We start from the raw sequence: 22,124 nt of genomic DNA, 5'->3' as shown, positions 1-22,124 counted from the left end.
CTCTTTTATGAAAACTAATTTAAAAAATTGTTCCCCCTTAGTGTAATTGTTGATGTTTGTAAAATGTTAAAAATAAAAATCCAAAACCAAAAGCTTTCACTTCAAGACCTTTTATTCAAGTTTTGGATATATCAGAGTTCAAATGAAGACAACTATATTATTTAATTATGATTCACTTACCTATTACGTAAAATGTTAGGAATTGGAAGACATAGAAAAGGTGAATCATTGGTGGACACAGTCATGATATTCATCAATAATGTCAGTTTTAGTCAGATTTTAGTCAGATTTTTTTTTATTTATATGTAAAATGAGGACTGTGGTTAAATGGAAAATCTTTATAATCATTCCTTACTCATCACTCTCATACCAATTCACAGAAAAAGGACAACACTAGGGAGGAATAACATTGTCTTCCCATTGTGATTAGCAATTGTTGTCTGGAAAAAAACAAACACTGTGTGGCATTTCCCAGCATATCTTGGCATATATGTAAGACTTTAATTTTGGGTCAGAAATTCATTTAACCTTACATGAAAAAGTCCTTTAATATGACAAAAAAGTCCACTGAAGTTTAAATGGAAATACAATCCACATTTAAGTTTATTTTCCATAAAAAAACGAAAGAATAATATGCAGGTTTTAGTTAGAAATTACTTTTTTACAGATCTGTTTCTGCAAAATTACTTATAAAAACTTGAAAGACTAATATTCATTCACAGTCTATACTAATTTTGAAGTCACTCTGTGTCTATTAAACGTAAGATGCTATTTAGCTGCACTTTTTTAACCGAATGAAATAAGTTCACTTAGTTAAAAGACTTTTACTAGGTACATAACTAGGCTATGTCAAATGACTTTTATTTTGAAAAATAAAGAGAAAAAAATCAAGGCGCCATGATTCTTACGGCTGGCTTCACATTTCCTCTCAGAGCCAGACAGGTCTGTACAAATAGCTGCAGATTAATTTACTATTGTATAATATTTATCTTGACATACTATTTTACAGTTATTAACAGTATTGTTTTAATTCATAATTTTTTATTTAAACGTCGTTACGTTTTATTGAAATACATTAACAGTTAGTGGCATGCATTTATATGAAAAAACGGACAAATCAAATCATTTAATATGTGAATGAATGATAATATAATAAAGCAGACTACCATTACCATTACTTTAGTTCTGCCAGTCTATCTTACTAACTGATGTCTTCTTGTATGTACTATTCCTCAGAGTTATAAACAAACATGCAGCCTGCTTCATTTATATGACTCCATGTCTTGTTGGTTCATATGATATGAGCACGCTTCTATTATGGAGTCTCAGACCGGGAGAAAAAGTGCCAGAAGACTCTCAGTGACCAAGAAAAAGAGCCAAAGTGTCTGTCCTATTAAAGAAAGAACAAGTAATGGAGGAGCTGCTTCTATAACCTCATTTTTCAGGAATACACCACCAAGTAAACTTGCCTGTCCTCTGTGTGGCAAACTTGTACCTCGTTACAAGATTAATGAACACATAGACTCCCAGTGTCAGAACTTTCTTGTGGAGGATGACGGAAAGCAAAAGGAAATCACCAAAGCACCTTCTAACAGTGCTTTAGCATCAAATAATGAGAGAGAGAAAAGTCCCGGAGACAAAGATGCTGATACTAGTCCGTTTTTCAAAAAGAACTGTGCAGTGAGGAGAGATTCATCTGAAACAGATTCACAAGCTAAACCGGTTAAGACTGTTGGTCTGGGAAGTTTATCCTCTAAACTCTCTAGACGAGCACTTAGACTTTCAGATGAGTCCGGAGTAAATCTTACTCACGTCTCAGATAATGAAAAGGATCATAATGCAGAATTGAACAGATCACAGAAGGAAAACTACATGAATAGTTTAACTTTTGGGTCTGAAAGAAATGGCACGGATGCAGATAATATATTAGAAACAGAGCCAGAAGCTTCAAATCAACCACAGCTTAAAAATGTTGAGAAATCTGCATCAGATTCAAGCATAAGCAGTGATGTTCACACATCCTCATCCAGTGTACTGAAGCGAAAGTCCATGGAGATACCTAAAAATGACACAAACACTACAGAAACATGTATTGCACATAAGAAAAGTAGATTTTTTCAAAGCAGTATTGAAAGAGGAGATGAATCTAAGGTCAAATCAGATCAAACTGAAGCTTCGTCTAGTGCATATGATGTTCCAACATCAAAGAGTCCAATCAAAAGCAAAACCACACAGGAGGAGATTGAGAAGGAGCTGAATAAGACACCGGCTAATGAACACAACATGCTTGATGTTGAGAAAGTGGGTGAGGGATCAGAGCAGCAGCCCACCAGGCTGCCTTATTATCTGCGAAACTTTCGGACTGTCCTTGAGGCTGTGTTGGAAAATGAGGATGATAGGAGGCTCTTCAATGAAGACGACTTCTCAACAATTCAGTCTTTTCAGCAGCTTTCAGGTAGAGGAATTACTTAAAAGTCAATTTGAAGTGTCAGTTTTGCTCTTAAATGCAACTGTAGTTTGCATGCACTTCAGCCGACTTCTGTAACATGCATTGTTTAAAACCTTGAGATCAGTGAGATTTGTATTTGTTTGTTTTTGTCAAATAATGTTATGTTTCATATTAAGCAAGGAGTCCAGAGATTGATCAGGAGTAACAGTAAAGACATTTATAATGTTTTCTTTTTTTAGAAACATATTTCTGTTCATCCTGAATGCTGATAATCATGGTTTCCACTAAAACTTTAAGCAGCACATTAGTTTTCATCACTTGATAATAAGAGATGATTCTTGAAAACACAGAGTGTTCTTGATACGTGGATTACTCATTTAGTTGGGTTTGGTTATTGATGATTTGACACGATCCAGATTTTTTTTTTTTTTTTAAATTGATCTGAGAGTTGTTGCCATAGCAACAGTTCTGGTTGCTCAAACCTGCTCAGGAGCAGCCTTATTTCATATAAACAGTATTAGATTGTGTTATTTCAAGCAAAGGAGATACTTAAAAGTATGATGATATATTCTTACAATAGTAACAGTACAATAGTAAGGTTATATCCAGTGTATTAATTTGGGGAAAATTTTATATATATGTATATATATATATATATATATATATATATATATATATATATATATATATATATACAGTATATATATATATATATATATATATATATATATATATATATATATATATATATATATATATATATATATATATATATATATATTTCAGAGTTTTTGTTGTTTTATTACATGACACATTCAAGTCGTTGTAAAATCTATTCCTTCAAACCCAAAGATGCAGGTATTATTCATGCGTAAAAACATGTAGACAAACACAACATAAGTACTAATACATTTCCATGTGAATACACTCCATTTTATGAGTGCACCCTATTTTGAAAAATAATATTTTTCTCCATTTCTCAGTGAATATAGGCAATGTATTTTGGTGCATGTAAACAAAACAGATTTATTAAACAGATATATTTATTCAAAACATATTTTTGTCACCGAACATATTAAGAAATCAAAAAAAATAATACAATTAGATTCAAGCAAAATATATAGCAAAAATAAATTACAACCTACAAAATTTTAACTACATTTTTCACATTTTTTACTTCTCTTGATTTTTCCTCTATTTTAAATTTGTATTAATATTTTTCCATGACATAAATTTGGATGTACTAGTTTTTGGACCGTTAAGTAAGTTATTTTGTTAAATAAGCTCCAGATTTAACTTCAGTTCTGACTAATCTAATGTATATGCACAAATATAATATTTTATAGCTTCTTATTAAAAAATATTTTAAAAGATAGATTTGCGAGGGGTGAACTTATATATGCTGAGCTGTGTGTGTGTGTGTGTGTGTGTGTGTGTGTGTGTGTGTGTGTGTGTGTGTGTGTGTGTGTGTGTGTGTGTATTAATAAATAAGAAAAATCTGAAGTAAAGAAATGAAACTGTAATGTAAACTACTCACCAAAATCTGGGGTTCTCCTCTCCAAGAGAAAAAAAAACATTTATTATATGTGACTATGTAGACCTTTAGCTCTATGGACTTTTTAGATACAAACGCAAACTTGTACTATTAAAAGAAGCCGACCCAGTTTTAGTACAATTTTTAAAAGTGTATGATGATAGACATTACCAATATCCTAAATTTTAAAGGAATAGTTTAAAGTCATACAAACATTTTGAAAGCTAAACTAAATTTATTTTTATTTATAGAGCCCATATTATACATGAAATAGGGTCATATCTTGGTTGTAAGGGTCTCCAGCAACAGTCTAATATGCATGCAAGGTCAAAAAACACTTTCATGGTCTTATAATCTGCATTTATTTTTACCTAATTATCCTATCGACTCCCATATGAATCGTCCAGTGATTAATTTGTTCCCAAACCCCTCCTTAGCGCGAAGCTAATTTGGCTGATTGGACCGATGACAGTCTGTTGCGATTCGTCGACACTGATTGCCTTATGTGACAGACAGAGTGAAATGCCCAGCAGCTAATCAACAAAATAGAAGTAGTCACAGAGCATACACGCTCGATGGTGTAAGGCGTGGAGTTTAGCTGCCAGTGGGTGAATGTAAATACAGAAGATGGACTTGAAAATACAGACGACTAACTATTTTATTGAGCAAAAACTCCCAAGAACTTGCGAGGAGATCTCCTAGCTTGTCACATTCCGCTCTTTTCACAGAAACACACACACACACACACATATTGCCCTCGTCCTCGCGCACACGTCCACACACACACTTAACCCTCCTCCAGACGACATTGCGCACGCACATAACCTTCCTTTGGACGACAACGCGCGCGCGCGCACACACACACACACACACACATTACCCTCCTCCATGGGAACGTAAACAAAGCAGCACACGTCGCGTTTTTAATGTGGCTTTGCACGCGATATGAGAATATAGCCAGTTAACCTGATACAGTACACGCGGTTACAAGTAACAAAACACAACTAAATACATTTGCAAGCTAGAGTAAACGAGGCAAAAACTTTAATCGCACGTACTTACACTTGAGAAATGGATGAAGAAACTGATCATGTCCTGACATGTCGATCATTACTAGTTACTGATCCTTCCTTTAACAAACGAAGTATTCTTTGTAGCATGTAGTTTCCAGTAGTTTCCAACTGCTTAAAGCTGGGCTTATGCTGAGGTTTCATCTTTGGGTAGAGACTCAATAATATCCATCTTCAGTGTGACTTCAATCGACCGGCATGTTTGTGTGTGTGTGTGTGTGTGTGTGTGTGTGTGTGTGTGTGGGTTTCTGTGTTAGAGGGCAGGGCCGCAAGTTTCAAATCTCTGATGTCTCTGGGTTTGCGCGTGCACGTGAATAACTTTGTTGTCACGTCATGGCGAAACACCTAATGACTCGGTATCAAGACGGCTCGTTTGAAGCACTATGAGTCGACTCTTTTATAGCTCAATCAACAGTTTTAAACACTGTACACTTACAGATTTAAGCCTTAGCTGGATATTTCACTTTACTTAGAGCTGTGCTACACACTACATAGAAGTGCATTTTCCAAAACCCATAATATTGGCTCTTTAATATTATTAACATGAGGGTGAGAAATTAATAACATAATTTTTTATTTTGAGTTAACTAAACCTTTGTACTAATAAATACCTGCCTCTCCCTTTCCTCTAGTACCTGGTCAGATGCTTTATGTCCGTCTGTTTCAAAGGAAGCTGAAGTGGCTTCAGGTCTGTAAGGTGGAATACACAGAGATCAGCACAGATCTCAGACCTGTCGTTCAAGAGCTTGTCGCATGTGGCTTCCTACAGACAGGTGAGTAGTGTTATAATTCTCCTAAAAGTGTAAAGTCTGTCATTATTCACTCATCTTCTACTTGTTCAAAACCTGTTTGAGTTTCTTATTTTAAAGATGTTCTAAAGAAAGTTGGAATAAAGCAGACATTGACTTCCATAGTACTTTTTGTTCCTACTATGCATGTCAAATGCTTACATTCTTCAGATTAGCTTGTTTTGCGATCAGCAGAAGAATAAATTCATAAAAGTTTACAACTAACTTGAGTGTGAGTAAATGATAAAGAATTTTTCAGTTTTTTGGGTAAACCCCCTTTGAGTAAATAGTTATAAATCTACAGAAGGCAACATTTTACTACCTTTGAGTTCTTCCTTATGACAGAATCTGAGCTTCATGATCTCCACGAAGTTTTGGATCTGCTTCCGGCACCAGAGCTTAGAAACCTGGCCAAAACATTTCACCTTGGCCGTGGAGGGAGTCAGAAACAGCAGTTGGTGGAGGGTTTGCTCCAGCTGGGGAAACAGCGATCTCTCTTTGCTGGTCAAAACAACACAGCTGCAGTCATTCTCAAGAGGTACCACAGTAGAGTGATTTTAGCCAGAGATTTGTTATACACCATTCATGAGGTAGTTGTGGCCTGGTTAGACAGTCTTTAATTAAAAAAAGTAATTAATTAGTAATTACATCATTATAAATTTATTTCATAATTACTATGTTTAAAAAGTCATTTATTAAGTCAATAAGAATTACTTGACTAAATACTATTTAAATAAAAAAAAATTTAATCTAAAAAAAAAAAATTTAATCTAAAAGCCTATATAAGCACAAAGACAATCTAAAAGGATCTTTTTTAATACATTGAGTCACACATTGCATAAGCATTTTAATAACAGACATAACATTTAGTTAACAAACAGAATTACTCTGAAAAACAAAGAAAAATGTATCATTTTATGCTCAATGAAACAATCAAAACAATATCACCATATTCAAATACATAAAGTATATTGTAATTGATGTTGTTTTGCAAGAAGTAAATTCAATGTAAACTGAAATAAAAGATAAAAACATTGTGTTTATCAGGTTTGAAAATGAAAACTTAAATAAAAAACTAAAATAAACATTTAAAAAATAAATAATAAAAATAAACAATTAATAAAACATATAGTTAAACACAACATAATTGCTAACACATTGAAATAAATTGATATAAGTTGGAAACCCAAAAAATATAATAAACACTAAAAAAAGTATCTCAGTGGCACTGAACTTTATATTCAGCAAAATATACTATATACAGAGTATACCCCATTTTGAAAATGAATATTTTTCTCCATTTTTCAGTGAATAAAGGCAATGTATATTGGTGCATTTGAACAAAACAGATTTATTAAACAGATATATTTATTAAATAATATTTTAGTCACAAAACTTCTTTAGAAATGCAAAGATGACACAATTAAATTCAAGCAAAATATTGGGAAAAAATTTTTAATTACAACATTTCAACAAAATTGTATAATATTTTTGTTTTTGTCTTGAAATGTCTTGATACCTCAGATTGTTGATGATGCCATCCAGATCTCTATCACGCACCCATACTGAATGTAATCTCAAACCATGGTTTTTCCTTCACTAAACTTTACTGATTTCTGTGAGAATCTAGCGTCCATGTGGGTTCCAGTGGCTCTTCTGCAGTAGTTGTGATGATTGAGATGCAGTTTAATAGATGATTTTTTGAAAAAATCTACTTTCTGCCACTTTTCCAAATGATCAACTAGTCAAGTTTCTATTTGTTGCTCTTACAACTCGGATCGACAACAAGACATTTTGTCAGGTAGTGTAAGTGAACTGTACACTTCAGCTTGTTTTTTTTCCAGGGCTAAGCAGGCTGCAGGCTCCTGTGTGCGTCTGTGCCGCAGCTCTCGTGTTGTGTTTTCCCGGGTCCTGCTCCTCTTCACCCTCACAGACACTTTAGAGGAGGAGGATTTGGCTTCTGGAGGGCAGGGGCAGCTCTACACCATTCTGCTGGTCAATTCTGGTCGTCTGGCTTTCCCAGAGTACACCGTACATCGCTCAGCCAGACTCTTTAAGGACAGGGATGACCTCATCAGGTTAGTTTTACATTTATTTTTTAATAATTCTTTGCAGTGTAGGTGTATCCCACAGGCCATAATGAGTCACATTTCACTCCTAATTTAGAAGAAGTAAAAATTGTATATATTTTTGACTGAACATTATCATACTTGTCTGTGTTAGGAGTGCTTTTTAATGATAATTATGTGCAGTTTTTATAATACTATTTATTATAATAAAAAATGTCAAATGCAAAAAGACATTAATATTATGCAAATTAAACAAAATGAAGAGACCACAATGAATTGTGTATTGAACTTACTAGGTATATATTAGAGCAAAATGTTATTATATGTTATTTTTTATAAAACTCTGATAACATTTCTTCTAAATTTCAAATATAAGGATTGTTATTTTGCGATTTTTCTGGTTGAAATTGAGGGCTGCACGGTGGCGCAGTGGGTAGCACGATCTCCTTACAGCAAGGCATTTCTGTGTGGAGTTAGCATGTTCTCCCCTGTTCGCTTGGGTTTTCTACTTGTGCTCTGGTTTTCCCTAAAATCCAAAGACATGCACTATAGGTGAATTGGGTAGGCCAAATTGGAAATAGTGTATGCGTAAATGCAAGAGTGTATGGGTGTTTCCCAGTGTTGGGTTACAGCTGGAAGGGCATTGGCTGCGTAAAACGTGCTAAATAAGTTGGCTGTTCTTTTTACTGTGGTGACCTCTGGTAAATAAAGGGATTAAGCAGAAAAGAAAATAAATGAATTAATAAATGAATGGTTGAAATTGGCAATTGGTCAAAACGACAGATTTCTTCATTTGTTGGTGTTGAAAATCAGGGTTATCCTGCCAAATATTGATGTCTTAACAGTTGTATTGTATAGACCAGTGTTTCTCAACTGGTGGGTTGGGTCGCGGGAACATTTTCAGTGGGTCGCGGAGTGTAAGGTCAAAAAAACAACAAAAGTTATCATTTTTACTTATTTTGCTTAAACCGGACTTTTGAAATGCATGCGCGACAACCCTACCGTTTGACATGTGAAATTTCATTTAATTTTTGCAACAAATTTGTCGAATCGCAAGTACGACCCCGAATATGTAAAGTATGGGTATATATATATTGACGACAAAAAAGACTTAAAGCCTCTATGTCATGTGTACTGAGGTGCTCTCATAAGAGAGCATGAAACCTTCTAAATTAAAACAACATTTAGAAACCAGAAAACATGTTTTATTATCAGTTTATTATTAATAGTATTTTTTGTTTTTATTTTGTAATATTTCTATAATTTGATCCATTTTGTTAAAAGACAGCAATAAAATATTGTTTGTTTGTAAGTCTTGATGAATTTATTATGATGTATCTGTCACTACTAGTTTATGTTAACAAATAAATACAAATTAAGTATAATTCCGAAAATTGTATTATAGTTTCTAAAAATTTGGGTTGCGGCTTGATGACCATGTAAAAATGTGGGTCCCATGGCTAAACAAGTTGAGAACCCCTGCTTTAGATGTATGGCCATACTCACTAAATGCGCTATATACATACACATTACATTGTATTACAATACATTATGTTCTATAACCATTATGATTGATTCTGTTAATGATATCATTGAGAAATGTTTGATTATTCCTCTGCACAGATATGAAACAGCGATGCGTGCGCTTCAGGAAGTGATTGCTGCAATGCAGTCGGGCAGCTGGGAAGACGCCTATGACCTCTATACTACAGCAATGGCCGCCTGGCAGGAGATTAAAGATTCCTGTGACTTAAGGTAATTTGTTCATTTCATTTCTTCACAATTATTGAGTTATAATTAGGCATGGGATGATAACCGTTTTCAAGGTATACTGCTTTTTGGTAAACTCGAGATTTTAAAACTGCCAAAATTTTCTGCTATACAGTTCCTCTGGTATATGAAAGTTTTTTTTTAATGTTTTCTTTTTGTTTGTTTGTTTGTTTAGGACAACAGTATCTCTAGCAGAAAAGATATCCAAAGATACCGTTTTAAATTGTGAAGAAATCTGTATTTTTGAATCTAATGATGACGAAATCAATGCAGAAGTCGATCATTAATTTGAATTATTTAGCCTGACATTTTTACTGCTCCAAAATATTTGAAAATGTTTCTCAAAATAAGCTATATTGTGTTCAAATGGGGAAAAATATGATATTTTTATTCAAGGTTATCATGCCATCAGAATCTTACACCGGCCCATGCCTAGTTATAATGAATGAGTGATATAGAATAAGATATAATTTGATGATAAGAAAAATATTATATATCATTTAATGATGTATGAATATTTTGCAGTCATCAAGAACAGCTGCCTGTGTTTCTGCGCTGTTTCACTGTGGGCTGGACCTACACTCGCATACTTTCTCGTGGAGTTGAGATTTTGCAGAGACTTAAGCGCTACGAGGTAGGAGGAAACAGAAAATATGGAAAAATGTATATTCAATGCCTTTGTATGCTACCCCGCAAAAGTTTATGATCAGTACAATTTAAAACAAATATTTAAATGAATGTTTTTCTGCTCACCATTTTTGCCTTTATCTAATAAAAAAAATACATACTTTTTTTTTTTTTAGATTTTTTTAGTTTCTTTGATTCGAAAATGAATTTTCAAATACTTCAGAAATTAATATTATGATCTGCTGCTCGGGAAACATTTATTATGATAAACTAAAGTGTACTGAAAGATATAGAGGTGTATAAAGGTTATTTCTCACCCCAGGGGGTTTTCTTTACCTGTTTGTTTTTATTCATTTAATTAATTTCTTATGTGTTGGCTTTGTTCTGTAATAAGTAAACAATCACAAAAAAGAAACATTTATTATTTGTTTTGTGATTATTTATTTATTGCAGAACAAAGTCAGCATACATAGCTAGCAACAACTATATACAAGCCAGGGTTTGCATTAAATGAAAATGCTTTTTTTAAATTAAATAAATCAATAACAATAAACAGGAAAAGAAAAATACATAAATAGTAATAATATTTCACAGTGGTAGTCTTTTTACTGTGTTATTGACCAAATAAATACATCCTTGGTGAGCAAAATGGGCTTTTTTTTTAAATACAATGATCCAAACACCAGAAGGGTCGTGTATATTGATTTTTGTTCATTATCTTTACACACTTTACAGGATGCAGTGGAGCAGCTGAGAAATCTCCTGTCTCAGTCGGTGTATTGTGTAGACAGTAGGGGGCGCTGGTGGGACAGGCTTGCTCTCAATCTCCAGCAACACCTGAAACAGCATGAGCAGGTACCTCAACTCATTGTAGATGAATGTAAACAGACGAATGTTACTTTTGAATACTATACACAAATATTTCTTCAGTTCACTGATTCATTTTGACATATTTGTATCAAGGCCATCGGTGCTATCCGGGATGGACTGAATGACCCTCTGGCCCGAACAGGACATAAGTTGTCACTTTACCAACGAGCTTCACGAATGAAGGAGTCTGCTAGCTTGAAGAAGTATCGTCTGTTGCTCCGGGATCTGCCTACTGTACATGTACAGGATGTCACTCATGTGAGTAGAATATTAGTATTATTTTATTTTATGTGCTATTTAGTAAATTAAGTATTTTGTATTGTTATTTTTTTTAAATTAATTATTTTTAATAATTTGTTTGACATTTGTTTTAATAATTATTTTATAATTGTAATTATTTAGTTGAGAATGACAACATTTTAGGATTTTCTTTTAGGCTTTTAAAGGGGTGGTCCACTACGATCTCATATTTTAAACTTTAGTTGATGTGTAATGTAGCTGTGTGAACATAAACAACATCTCTGAATGTAAAAAGTTCTATGTTCAATGCAAAGGGAGACCTTGGTTTTTACAGAGTTAGCTTAGCAAAGCCTACAATGAACGAATTTTGGGGACTACAAAAAAATACTTCCGCCCCCTGTGACATCACAAGTTCGTTTACTGCGCATCCCACACTGCGCATGCAGGTAAGGGCAGTGGCCAGAGGCGCTGTAACGTTATAGCAGAGATGAAGCTAAAAATGCGTCTAAACGGCTGTTTCCACAGAGCTTCGTCTGTTTCTGTATTTGGGCTTCCAAAGGACACAACACAAAGACAGAAGTGCCTTTAGTTCAATATTAATTATCTTCCAGAGAATTATAAAATACACAGCAAGCATGATTTGACAAAACAGCTCCAGAATCTCTCCCAGTTCAGTGCTGGATTCGGCTAAAATCTCCTCAAAGCAGAAGTTGTAATCTACAAGTAAGTGTTTTTATTTGTTACAATTGATGATGACATGTACAGTGTCTAGCGTTAACTGTATGCTGTAGCAACGATGTAAACGATGCGAAATGCTGCTTTGCGGGCAAACGATTTAGCTACAAACTCACATTTATCAGCCAAACTCCTGTAAACACACACACTCACTCCACCAGCACGGTCTTTTATGTGTGTGACTGGACTGATTGTTTTCATGCAGCTTTTTCATGTGTTCCACATCTCAGATAATGAAGTCGCAAAAGATATGTGGATGATTCATATTACTTACACCTGCATAATCCGGATACTCATGAAAGACGTCATAACGCATAGAGTTAAAAGAAAATACAGATTAGCTTACCTGACTCGTGGTCGCAGCAGAATAATAATCAAGGCTCAACAGGTAGCATCTCACATCTTGTGCTTTATACTTCTGTCACGATATATTACAGAAAATAACTTAATCCAAGCATCAGAGAAAAAGAAAGTCCCGCGCACTTGCGCTTGTTATAGAAAGTTCACACATTCACACACACATAGACGCACACACAGACGCTGTTAAAGGAGCCGCACCCCATTTTCACTCGTTAGTTACAGACACTTGTCAAATTTTATTTTAGAGAGCGGGCGCGAGGTTGACTGCATGTTTACACAGCAGAAAAGCGCGTGCTTTTACAGGTGTGACGTGGAGCCGATCCGCCAATAGCAGCACATTATGACGATGACCAATCAGAGTCACTTAAGGGCGGGCCTTTTAGAGGAACTAGGAAATATGACAGTCGTTTTCATGTTAGCTGAGTAGCTGTGTATAATCAAAGTGAGATATATAAAAAAATTACGCGATTTCCTTCAAGTGAAACATAAGCACACATTGCTTTGCACAACCAAACACAACCAAGCCTTAAAATTACATTCTGGACCACCCCTTTAATAATAATAATAATAAAAACCTATAATTTTTTATCATTATTAATAGTTGTTTGTTTAAGTATTAATAATTATAAAATATTTTTTATATTTAATTTAATCTCTGGGGATAAAAAATGCTTCTATTATCCTCAAAGTTAAGTTGCTTTAAATAAAGGCATATGCTTAGTAACTAAATGTAAATGTAATTTTTTTTGTGACATTTAAAAATAAAATTTTAAATATAAATTTAGATCATTATTAGAACTATTAGTATTATTAACATATGTACAATATAACTTTTTTACTTTTTTAGTAGCTGTAGTTACCAATCTTGATGTTCAACTGGCAACATTTTAAGAGAGTGTTTTAACAGGTGACGATTCGAGGCCAGCTCTTTCCTCATGAGGGTGGTATGGGTAAATCAGTGTTCCTCCGAGCAGCCAGTGAGGATGAAGGCTCTGGAGGAGGACAAGGGACTGTGGTGATGTGTTCAGTTGAGGATCTGGCTCTGGAGCACTACAGAACACTTGGATTTGATCAAGGTCTGCCATCACATTGTTTGAGCACTCATAGTAAAGCAAATTAAAGGGACAGTTCACTCAAAGATGGATCATTAACTCAGCCTCGTGTCATTTCAAAACTTCTGAAAAAGGAGAATTTTTGAAGAGCTTACTTTGTTACTATGCAGAGATGAAAGGGGCTGGAGATGAACATCTTGTCATCTGCGCTAATAGCCTAGCTTTATTTCATTGAACATTATTGAACATTGAACATTATTGATCATTGAAAAGATTAGACTATTGCTACTTCAGTCATGTACCGACGCTTTATGAAAACTTTAACATTTCACTTTTCATTTTTCTTAAAGATATTTGACTTCAGAAGACTTCAAGTAATCATTTAGGCCCATTTTTTTTAAATATAGTTTTATGGTGCTTTTAGAATTCCTAAAGCTTGAAAGCTTCTTTCAGTGCAACTGAGAAGAGTAGCACAGTGTATTCCATGAATTTATTGTTTTAAAATCTGAATTTAAAGGGCACCTATGATGAAAACCATCTTTTGTAAGCTGTTTGCACAGAACTGTGTGTCGGTATAGTGTGTCCACTGTCATATCAGGGTGATATAAAGACAATAAGTCTTTTTTTTGTTTTCTAAAATAAGATCCAAATCCCTCCTATATTGAAGCCAACCACAACGTTACATAGGAGTGTGTTTTCCCTGCCCACCGAAAGGATTGACAGCCGCGTATTAACATGTTTCTGTAGTAATGCGTATAATCATATCAACAAGACAGGACGTGAGCAAAGCAACTGGGATTAAAAGATCTGTTCAGCTTTCTGTTATCATCAATCATCATCAAATGTGATCAAGAGTGAGTTTTACACGTTTAAAACTTTTTAAAACGGTGCATGTTTGTAATGAATTACAGTGATTTTACCATCTGTACTTCATCACTACAGCCACGTCACTATAAATTATAAAAGAAGATGCTTCAATCCTGGTTTTGAATGCTAAATCAGGTTTGTTTATTTAAATTGGATATCCATACAGCAGTGGGTATTACGTGTATTCTGTCACATTTGCCTTGCAAAAACAGTGCAAAGTTAAACATGCACACTGTTTCTGTGTGTTTGCGTGAACTTTGTAACAATGTTGAACAAATACATCAAATAATCAAAGGTAAAGTTCTTACTGTAGTATTTCTCACAATGGTTACATGAGATCAGCTTTCTTCATGTCTGTCACTGTGCTGTTTATCTCACGCAGCCAGAGATTGAGGCCCACTCTGACATGGTGGGCGAGGAGAAGTAGCATTAAAGGGCCATGAAACCCCCTCGTTTCAGCAGGGTGTTTTCACACCTCTACTTTGGAAAAAGTCAGAAAAGTGGGCGTGTCCAGCTCTGTTTAGGGGGGAGTGTCGGAGGAACTAAAGTGGGAGGGTGTGGGAGTGTCTATTTGGGCACGAGCGAGTTTCAGAGTCAAAATACACAGACAGGAGAAAGTGATGGTGTTTAACCTACATGGACATCTGTAGTCGAATTATTTGCCAAATTATTAAATGTTGGACTTTAACTGCAGTTTGGCTCTTTCATTCAGGGAATTCATTCATGCCCCTCGCGACAAACGAGATATTTGATTCGAGGAACTGCTCTAAGCGTGTATTTTTCATGCAATGTTTGATACCGCACGGCGAATGAGAGAAAAAAAAACTCCGCATTTCCCGGAAACTTAGATGCACACGGCAGGTAGCGTCAGAAAGCCGCGTGTGTTATTCAGGTCACTAAATGCGGTAAAAACCCTACACGAGGTTAAAGTTTGGTTGTGATGCTAACGTGTTTACACTCGGTGCAATAGTTAACTTAGTTCGATACGAGCAAACTGAATAAACAAAGAGTACTTGTCGCTCACTTACCAAATCTGTAGAGACAGGACAATCACCAGTAACTAGAGTAACTGGTGACGGTAACTTCTCTTTATGAAGAGAAGACTACAAGCGAATCCAGATCTCAGCGTTTGGAGATGAGAACAGCTCTCAGGTAAACAATAAACCTCCTTAGACACGTAAGTTATTGTTGTCGAGCGTCGCGTACACTGTTAATCCACACGTGACGCCAGCTGCGCTCTCACAGAGAGAAACTGAAAACAAAACTTAACAGCAGCAAACTTTAAAAGCAACACTTCACGCTTGTTTTGCCAACACAACGTGGCGTCTCTGTCGTGAAAACACTGTGACACTAATGAATATTAATGAAGTTGCACAATAGAGCGCGCTGATTGGTTTGAACCAAGCCTTACTCATGCATTAATGCATCACACTGTAAGACGTAATAAGACACACTCTGGCAGAGACGTCCAGTCTGCACGCTGGAATACATGCTATTATGTCATGACCGTGATGCAGCTTCAAAAATTCGTTTCAAACCGGAAGTACGAATTTGCTTGAAATAACGCAAAAACAACCAATTTACACTTTTTAGTGAAATATAGGTGTCCTAATAGTGTTTATAGCAGTGTGGGACACATATACGACTGTCAACAGCTCAAAAAATGTGTTTTGGTGTTTCGTGACACTTTAAAAGCACAGGCAACAAATACAGCTACATTGTTCTGAGCAGAAATTCCAATATTCTAAAAGGTATAACAAATAATCGGATGGGTGTTTTAAGCTGAAACTTTACAGACACATTCTGGAGACACAAAAGACTTCTCTTAAATCTTGAAAAAGGAGTATAATAGGTGCCCTTTAATATTCCTGAAGTGTGATCACATATATTTAATGTAGCATCTTAAAATTTGTAAATAAAGCTGAATAATAACTTGAATTCTTTTGACTTAAATATTAATTAATAATACCACCTGAGATTTTTCTCTTTTTATTACTATATAACAACACATTTGCATGCTTTTTGTTCTACAACATTAGTTTTTTTTAATTTAATATTGAGTGTTTTATTAATTTATTTGTTGTTGTTGTTGAAAATCCTGCACTAGTGCATGGATTTGTACATGTATTTCAAAGATCGGATTGCTGTTTTAAGGTATTCATGGAGAAGGATCTACATTTTCCACCCTGTTTGGACTCCTCATGTGGGACATCATTTTCATGGACGGGGTTCCTGATGTCTTCCTAAACCCCTACCAGGTACAGAATAATTAAGGAAAGAATGCTGTTTGATTCTCACATTAAGGGTCAGGACATGTACACACACACACACACACACACACACACACACACACACAGGTCAATAATTTCATAACTCCCTGCCCTTTTCCAGACGTGTCCTCTGGATTTGCACACGGATTGTTTCTATGGCAGTCGGCGGGAGGCCATCGAGGCTCGTGCAGAGATGTTGCGTGAGGCATCTGTAGAGACACTGCAGGATCTGATCGCTGATGTGTGGAGCACGCAGGAGGGAAGAGTGTGTGCGCTGATAAACTGGGAGCGATTCTCCACGCCTCAGCAGGCACAGGTAATCACACACTCTATACTGCTAGTCTGTTTACACAACAACTATCTTAGTAATAGCCTTCGCCAGCTTCACTCTGCTTGAATGAGGAAGCCTGTTTACAAATTGATTACTTTTCAGAAGTATAATTCAAATTGGCAATGAAGTCTGCCAATAATGGTATTGCAAATGTAATTTCTGAAGCTCAACTGAGGCAAGAAATAGGACATTCTCTTGAACTGTAGATTGTTTGTTCTGCTCTGAAAAAAAAATGTTTTGAATTTCTTTGTTGGTTTGTTTTTATTTTTGTATTTAGGTTGTGTTCACAATTGTACTTTGTTTTTCTTGGTTCATTCTATGGTGGCTGAGAGAGCTTAACATGCTGCAATTTAAGAAAACATATGCAACTACAAAAAACTAAGATATTCACCAGTTTGACAGCTGACTTGCTACAAATCCTCACAACGCGAACATATAAAAAAATATTCTGCATTTTCCTACAATGCAAACAAATTAATAAAACGCACTGCATTTTCTCAAAACGCAAACAATTTACGAACACGTGTTGCATTTTCTCACAACCCAAACAAATTAATAAAATGCGCTGCATTTTCTTACAAAGCAAACAATTTACGAACACGTGCTCCGTTTTCCCACAACACAAAAAGAATGGAACACAACAAATGTTTCAAGGGGGCCCATGTTTGAGGGACGCTGCTGTGCCATGACTATTGTGATCTTTAAAAGGTGAGTTTTTTTCTTTGTTTATTTTAACCCTTTAAGGTGCACTCCTTGAAAATATTTTTTGACCCACATCGTATATTGAATAATATGCTCGCAAAATTCTGATAAATAGTAATAAGAAATTTTAAAAAATTGATAACCTATGGTCAACCAGGTCGTTATGATGCCTGATACTCTGATTCCTATGTCTTTAGTATTTATTAGCCTAAATAACCATAACCTAAATAGTTGGGTCTGTCACGTTTTAGGGTCTCCTTAAAACATTTACATTGTGTTGTGAGAAAATTCAGCGCATTTTTGTAAAAGTGTTTGCGTTGTGAGAAAATGCAGCACATTTTATTAATTGTTTGCGCTGTAAGAAAATGCAGCGCACATTTTAATAATGTGTTTGCTTTGTGAGGATTTGCAGCAAGTGTGCTGTCAAACTGATAAAGATATTTTCTCAATTTGCTGGTTGTAACTGTTTTTTTGTAACTGCACTTGTTTTCTTAAATTGCAGCGTGTTAAACTCTCTCAGCCACTGTATCATTCTGTCCTGACCACAGATCAAAAGTCCTTATTAACTTACGTCTCGTTCTACTGATCGGTGGGGTTCAGTTCAGTACAGTACACATTTATTTCCATTTCCACTGTCAGAAATACTAAAATCTAAACCATACCACTTTTTTGGGAGCATTTTGTAAAAGTACCTAGCACAACAGTACCAAAAGGGTGTGATAGACTCACTTTTACAGAGAAACGTAATTTGTGCGTGTAACAAGACAACAAAGGAGCATTTTGAAAAATACAGTCAAAACTACTGTGACAGCGTGCAGCAATGAACTATGCTCAAACAAAGCCTAACTCTTCTTGAGGCAAACAGCCATGACAGGAAGCAAGAACAGGATCTGCTGTATGTCCTCTATTTTTGTTTACAGGGCCATTCACGTCTTGCATTTAAACATGTGAAAACCACATGGGGCATTTTTGTTTTTATTTGCTCACACTTGCTGCATGTCTACATTTGAAATAATAAAGGAGTTCAGAAAGGATTCGATATGTAAATGGATAGTACAGTTTTCTTTTTTTTTAAGTGAGAATAATGTTGATCTCAACTTATCAGCATACAACACTCCTGGCAGTGGAAACACATGCCTGGTCAACTTCAGGGTGACCCATACAAGATTATACTGTACTGAATTATACCGTGCTGCTCACTGGAAATGAAGCATTAGCCTGGACATTGTCATATTTAATTCCAAATTTAAACATGCAGAGAAAAAAGACCTTGTGACAGAACTTACTGGACATCCAGAACAGTGTTATGTGTTGAACCAAACATGCTTTATGTGTGCATAATTGGTATTTTTAAAACCTGAGAACTAAAGCAGTCAAAGCATCATCAGCGATTCATCTGTCACACATAAATAAAGATGCAAGGATCCTGACACCTGTATTGAATTGTACTGGGAACATTTGTGACTATGATAGTTGAACTGCATGGGATTTGTCTTTTTAGCAGTCTCGATCTGCTTGTTTGTTTCACACCTAAGTTCAGTTGGTGGCATTGACACTCACTCAAAAGACTGCACTGACAGGGCAATCAAGTTGTTTTGATCAAACCAAAGCTGCCAAGTGTGAGCACACCCGTACCGGAATGTGTTAAGGTAATTCACATCTTCTTGATTCTCAGTGTATACACACCTGTGCATACTCCATACACTGTTATCATAGATTGGCCAGTTTGTTCTGCAGACTTATTTTCAGGCCCACTCACATGTTTAAAACCTATTTAGATTTGCTTGAAGTTTGCCCTGGAAAGTGGAGTGTTTCTAATAAAGTATCTGGTTCATATGGTAATGAAAACAGTGTTTCCTGCAGGTGGTTTGTCAAGCCTACTCACCTGCATTAAGTACACTCAGAATTGCACAATTTTTAATGTAACACACTTGTTATTACTGATGTAAAGGAACTACACATCAATTGCATGTCTTGTGGATAGCGGGGTGACGTAATGATGTTAATCGAATTATGTGCTATGACATGTAAAACGAGATCATGAAATAAACTTTTAAAAAGCAACTCATGTAAACACCTTAATCATATTATTTTCTTATTCAGATTAAGGCAAATAATTCAATTTTGATGTCCTTGTAAAGGTAGTCAATGATACTCAACAAGGACTAAGGAAGCATCTGGAAATGAAATGGAGTACATGCACACAGACTTTTAATTTCAGTCAGCCAGTCCCCAGGGTTTCCTGTGAATTGTCATCCAATACAAAATCACCAGCGATCTTCACTGCTTGGCTGAGATACAATATAAATTGGGTATAAGACCAAACAAGAAGCACTGCATTAATTTCTATTTTTCTGCGCCATGTCTTCAAAATATAAAAATGAATTTTAACCCAGTATTTTCATTTCTGTTCAGTATTTTCATTTGAGTTTCTGCACTAGCTTGCTGCTAATGACGGTGCCTGCATTTAAACGGTCTTTCATCTCTTTGTAGGCTTTAACGACTAATTGGATGCTTAAGTATATTTAACTGATTATATTTTAATTACATTACAACATCGATGCTGTGAAAGCAACCTTATGAAATTGAAAATAGTCACATAAACCTTTCACTGGAAGTTCATCATTGGCTGGAAAACGCTAGCTGTGCATATTATTTCAATCAGATGTTTTGTTTCTGCATTGTGCTGTAAGTGGTAGACCAATTTGAGACACTTTAGGCTCTATTTTGACAATCTAGGCACAAAATTGCATGCCGCAAAAGCTTTAAGGACGTTTCCGAATTTGCTTTCGCTATTTAAAGGATGGAAAAATATGGTTTGCGCTGCGCTGCATGGTCTAATAGGGTTGGGCTTATTCTCTTAATGAGTTATGGGTGTTTGCGTTTGAACATAATGTGCATTAAACCAACCAGAGTCTCATCACCCATTCCTTTTAACAGTCAGTTGCGTCACGCCATGACACATTTGCTACTTACATGGCAGACTTTGTAAGTGGAAAAACTGAATGGTAAAACTGAGTCCATAAAGTCGTGCAAATGTATTTGCTATTTAAACAACATGACGCAAAATGTGAAAATTAGGGTTGCACTGACCTGAAAGTAGCAAAAAATCATGCTAAACCCGTCTTGTGCCTTATTGCGCCGTGTCTGATAGGGCCTTTCATGTTCCTAGATGCAAGCACAATGTTAAAGTTTTATTTTCTCTATATTTTAGAGTCTAGTGGCATGCCTTGGTGGCCACTTCTTGAGTGGTGTGTTCCTCAGAATGGCCAAAGACTACAGGCACTGCAGAGGAGGACTTCCAGATCTGGTGGTGTGGAGTACTTCCAGCAACAAGTATAAGGTGAGGCTTTTAAACACTCCAAAAAGTAACTTTTTTTAAATGCTTTACTAAGGTGGTGTAGAGACCTTAAATGTTGCTCATTTGAGATACATTTGCCTTCTAGCTGGTGGAAGTGAAGGGCCCTAATGACCGTCTGTCCCAGAAGCAACAGATATGGCTGGATGAGCTGCGTAAACTCGGGGCAGATGTAGAAGTGTGTCACGTCACGGCTACTGGAGCACGAGGAGCTCGACGGGAGTGAAGCTGCTGTCACTCTCAGAAGGAAAGTTAGAAATGCTTGAAGCAACACTGGATGGATTTAATGATGCATTAAAGTTTGACCTCAATTTGCCACTGATCTGATGTAAGAAAAGAATATTAATAGGCACTCTAAGGGGATTTATTCCCCATCTGAAGACTGTTAAATTACCTCATGGCGCTGACTGACTGATTTTTATTATTGTGCTCATTTTAAAGTGAGAATATATTTGAATGACTTTTTTAATGTGACATTTATAGAATAAATCATTTTAAAGAAATTAAATAAAAGCATTTTAAAAGGTTTTTGAAATGTTAATAATGCTTAAATAGTGATGCAAGACATAAGCACATAATGTTGCAGCTCGTAAAATAGGATTCCATTATGTTTTGTTATGTCTATTATTGTGGTCAAAGAACTATGCATGACCACATTCCTTTTCACTGCATATTCATTCAAGCATATCCTTCACGTCTGACAGCCAGAATTAAACATACTCTTTTGTTGCAGAAGTCAAACTTAGCTCTTTTTTAAGATCTATTCAAAACAATGCCATACACTGTTGTTTTAGTAAAGCATGCCTTTCGTTATGAAGTTTGCATGTCTCTGTAAAGCACATTCATTAGGTAAATGCTTGTAAAAGGGCACTTGAATTTTCTTAATGTTTAGTTAGTAAATTTCAATGTAACACTGAACAACAGAGGTGAACAAGGTAGCATTAAAACCCACTACTTTAGGCATTCAATAATTATAAAAAACACAAAATAAATAGTTTATATTAGTAATATCCTGCTTGCACTTATGAAATA

At 35.5% G+C, this 22,124-nt stretch overlaps 1 protein-coding gene across 2 annotated transcripts; it reads left to right on the top strand.

Annotated features, from left to right (window-relative positions):
* The first annotated feature begins 911 nt into the window (after nucleotides 1-911).
* fan1 (FANCD2 and FANCI associated nuclease 1) lies at nucleotides 912-21,620 on the top strand. Of its 2 annotated transcripts, NM_001045081.2 has the most exon segments (14): nucleotides 912-942; nucleotides 1,237-2,455; nucleotides 5,686-5,826; nucleotides 6,187-6,379; nucleotides 7,686-7,919; nucleotides 9,534-9,665; nucleotides 10,206-10,314; nucleotides 11,043-11,162; nucleotides 11,271-11,435; nucleotides 13,420-13,588; nucleotides 16,586-16,689; nucleotides 16,823-17,017; nucleotides 20,949-21,077; nucleotides 21,181-21,620. In NM_001045081.2, coding segments are annotated over 13 exon segments (2,967 nt in total). In that variant the 5' UTR covers nucleotides 912-942; nucleotides 1,237-1,317; the 3' UTR covers nucleotides 21,319-21,620.
* The last annotated feature ends 504 nt before the right edge of the window (nucleotides 21,621-22,124 follow it).

Source organism: Danio rerio, chromosome 18 (genome assembly GCF_052040795.2).
Source record: "Danio rerio strain M-AB ecotype USA chromosome 18, GRCz13ab, whole genome shotgun sequence".
In the NCBI taxonomy this organism is placed as follows: domain Eukaryota; kingdom Metazoa; phylum Chordata; class Actinopteri; order Cypriniformes; family Danionidae; genus Danio; species Danio rerio.
Note: the sequence above shows the minus strand (reverse complement) of the source record. Positions and strands in the feature narration are given on the sequence as shown.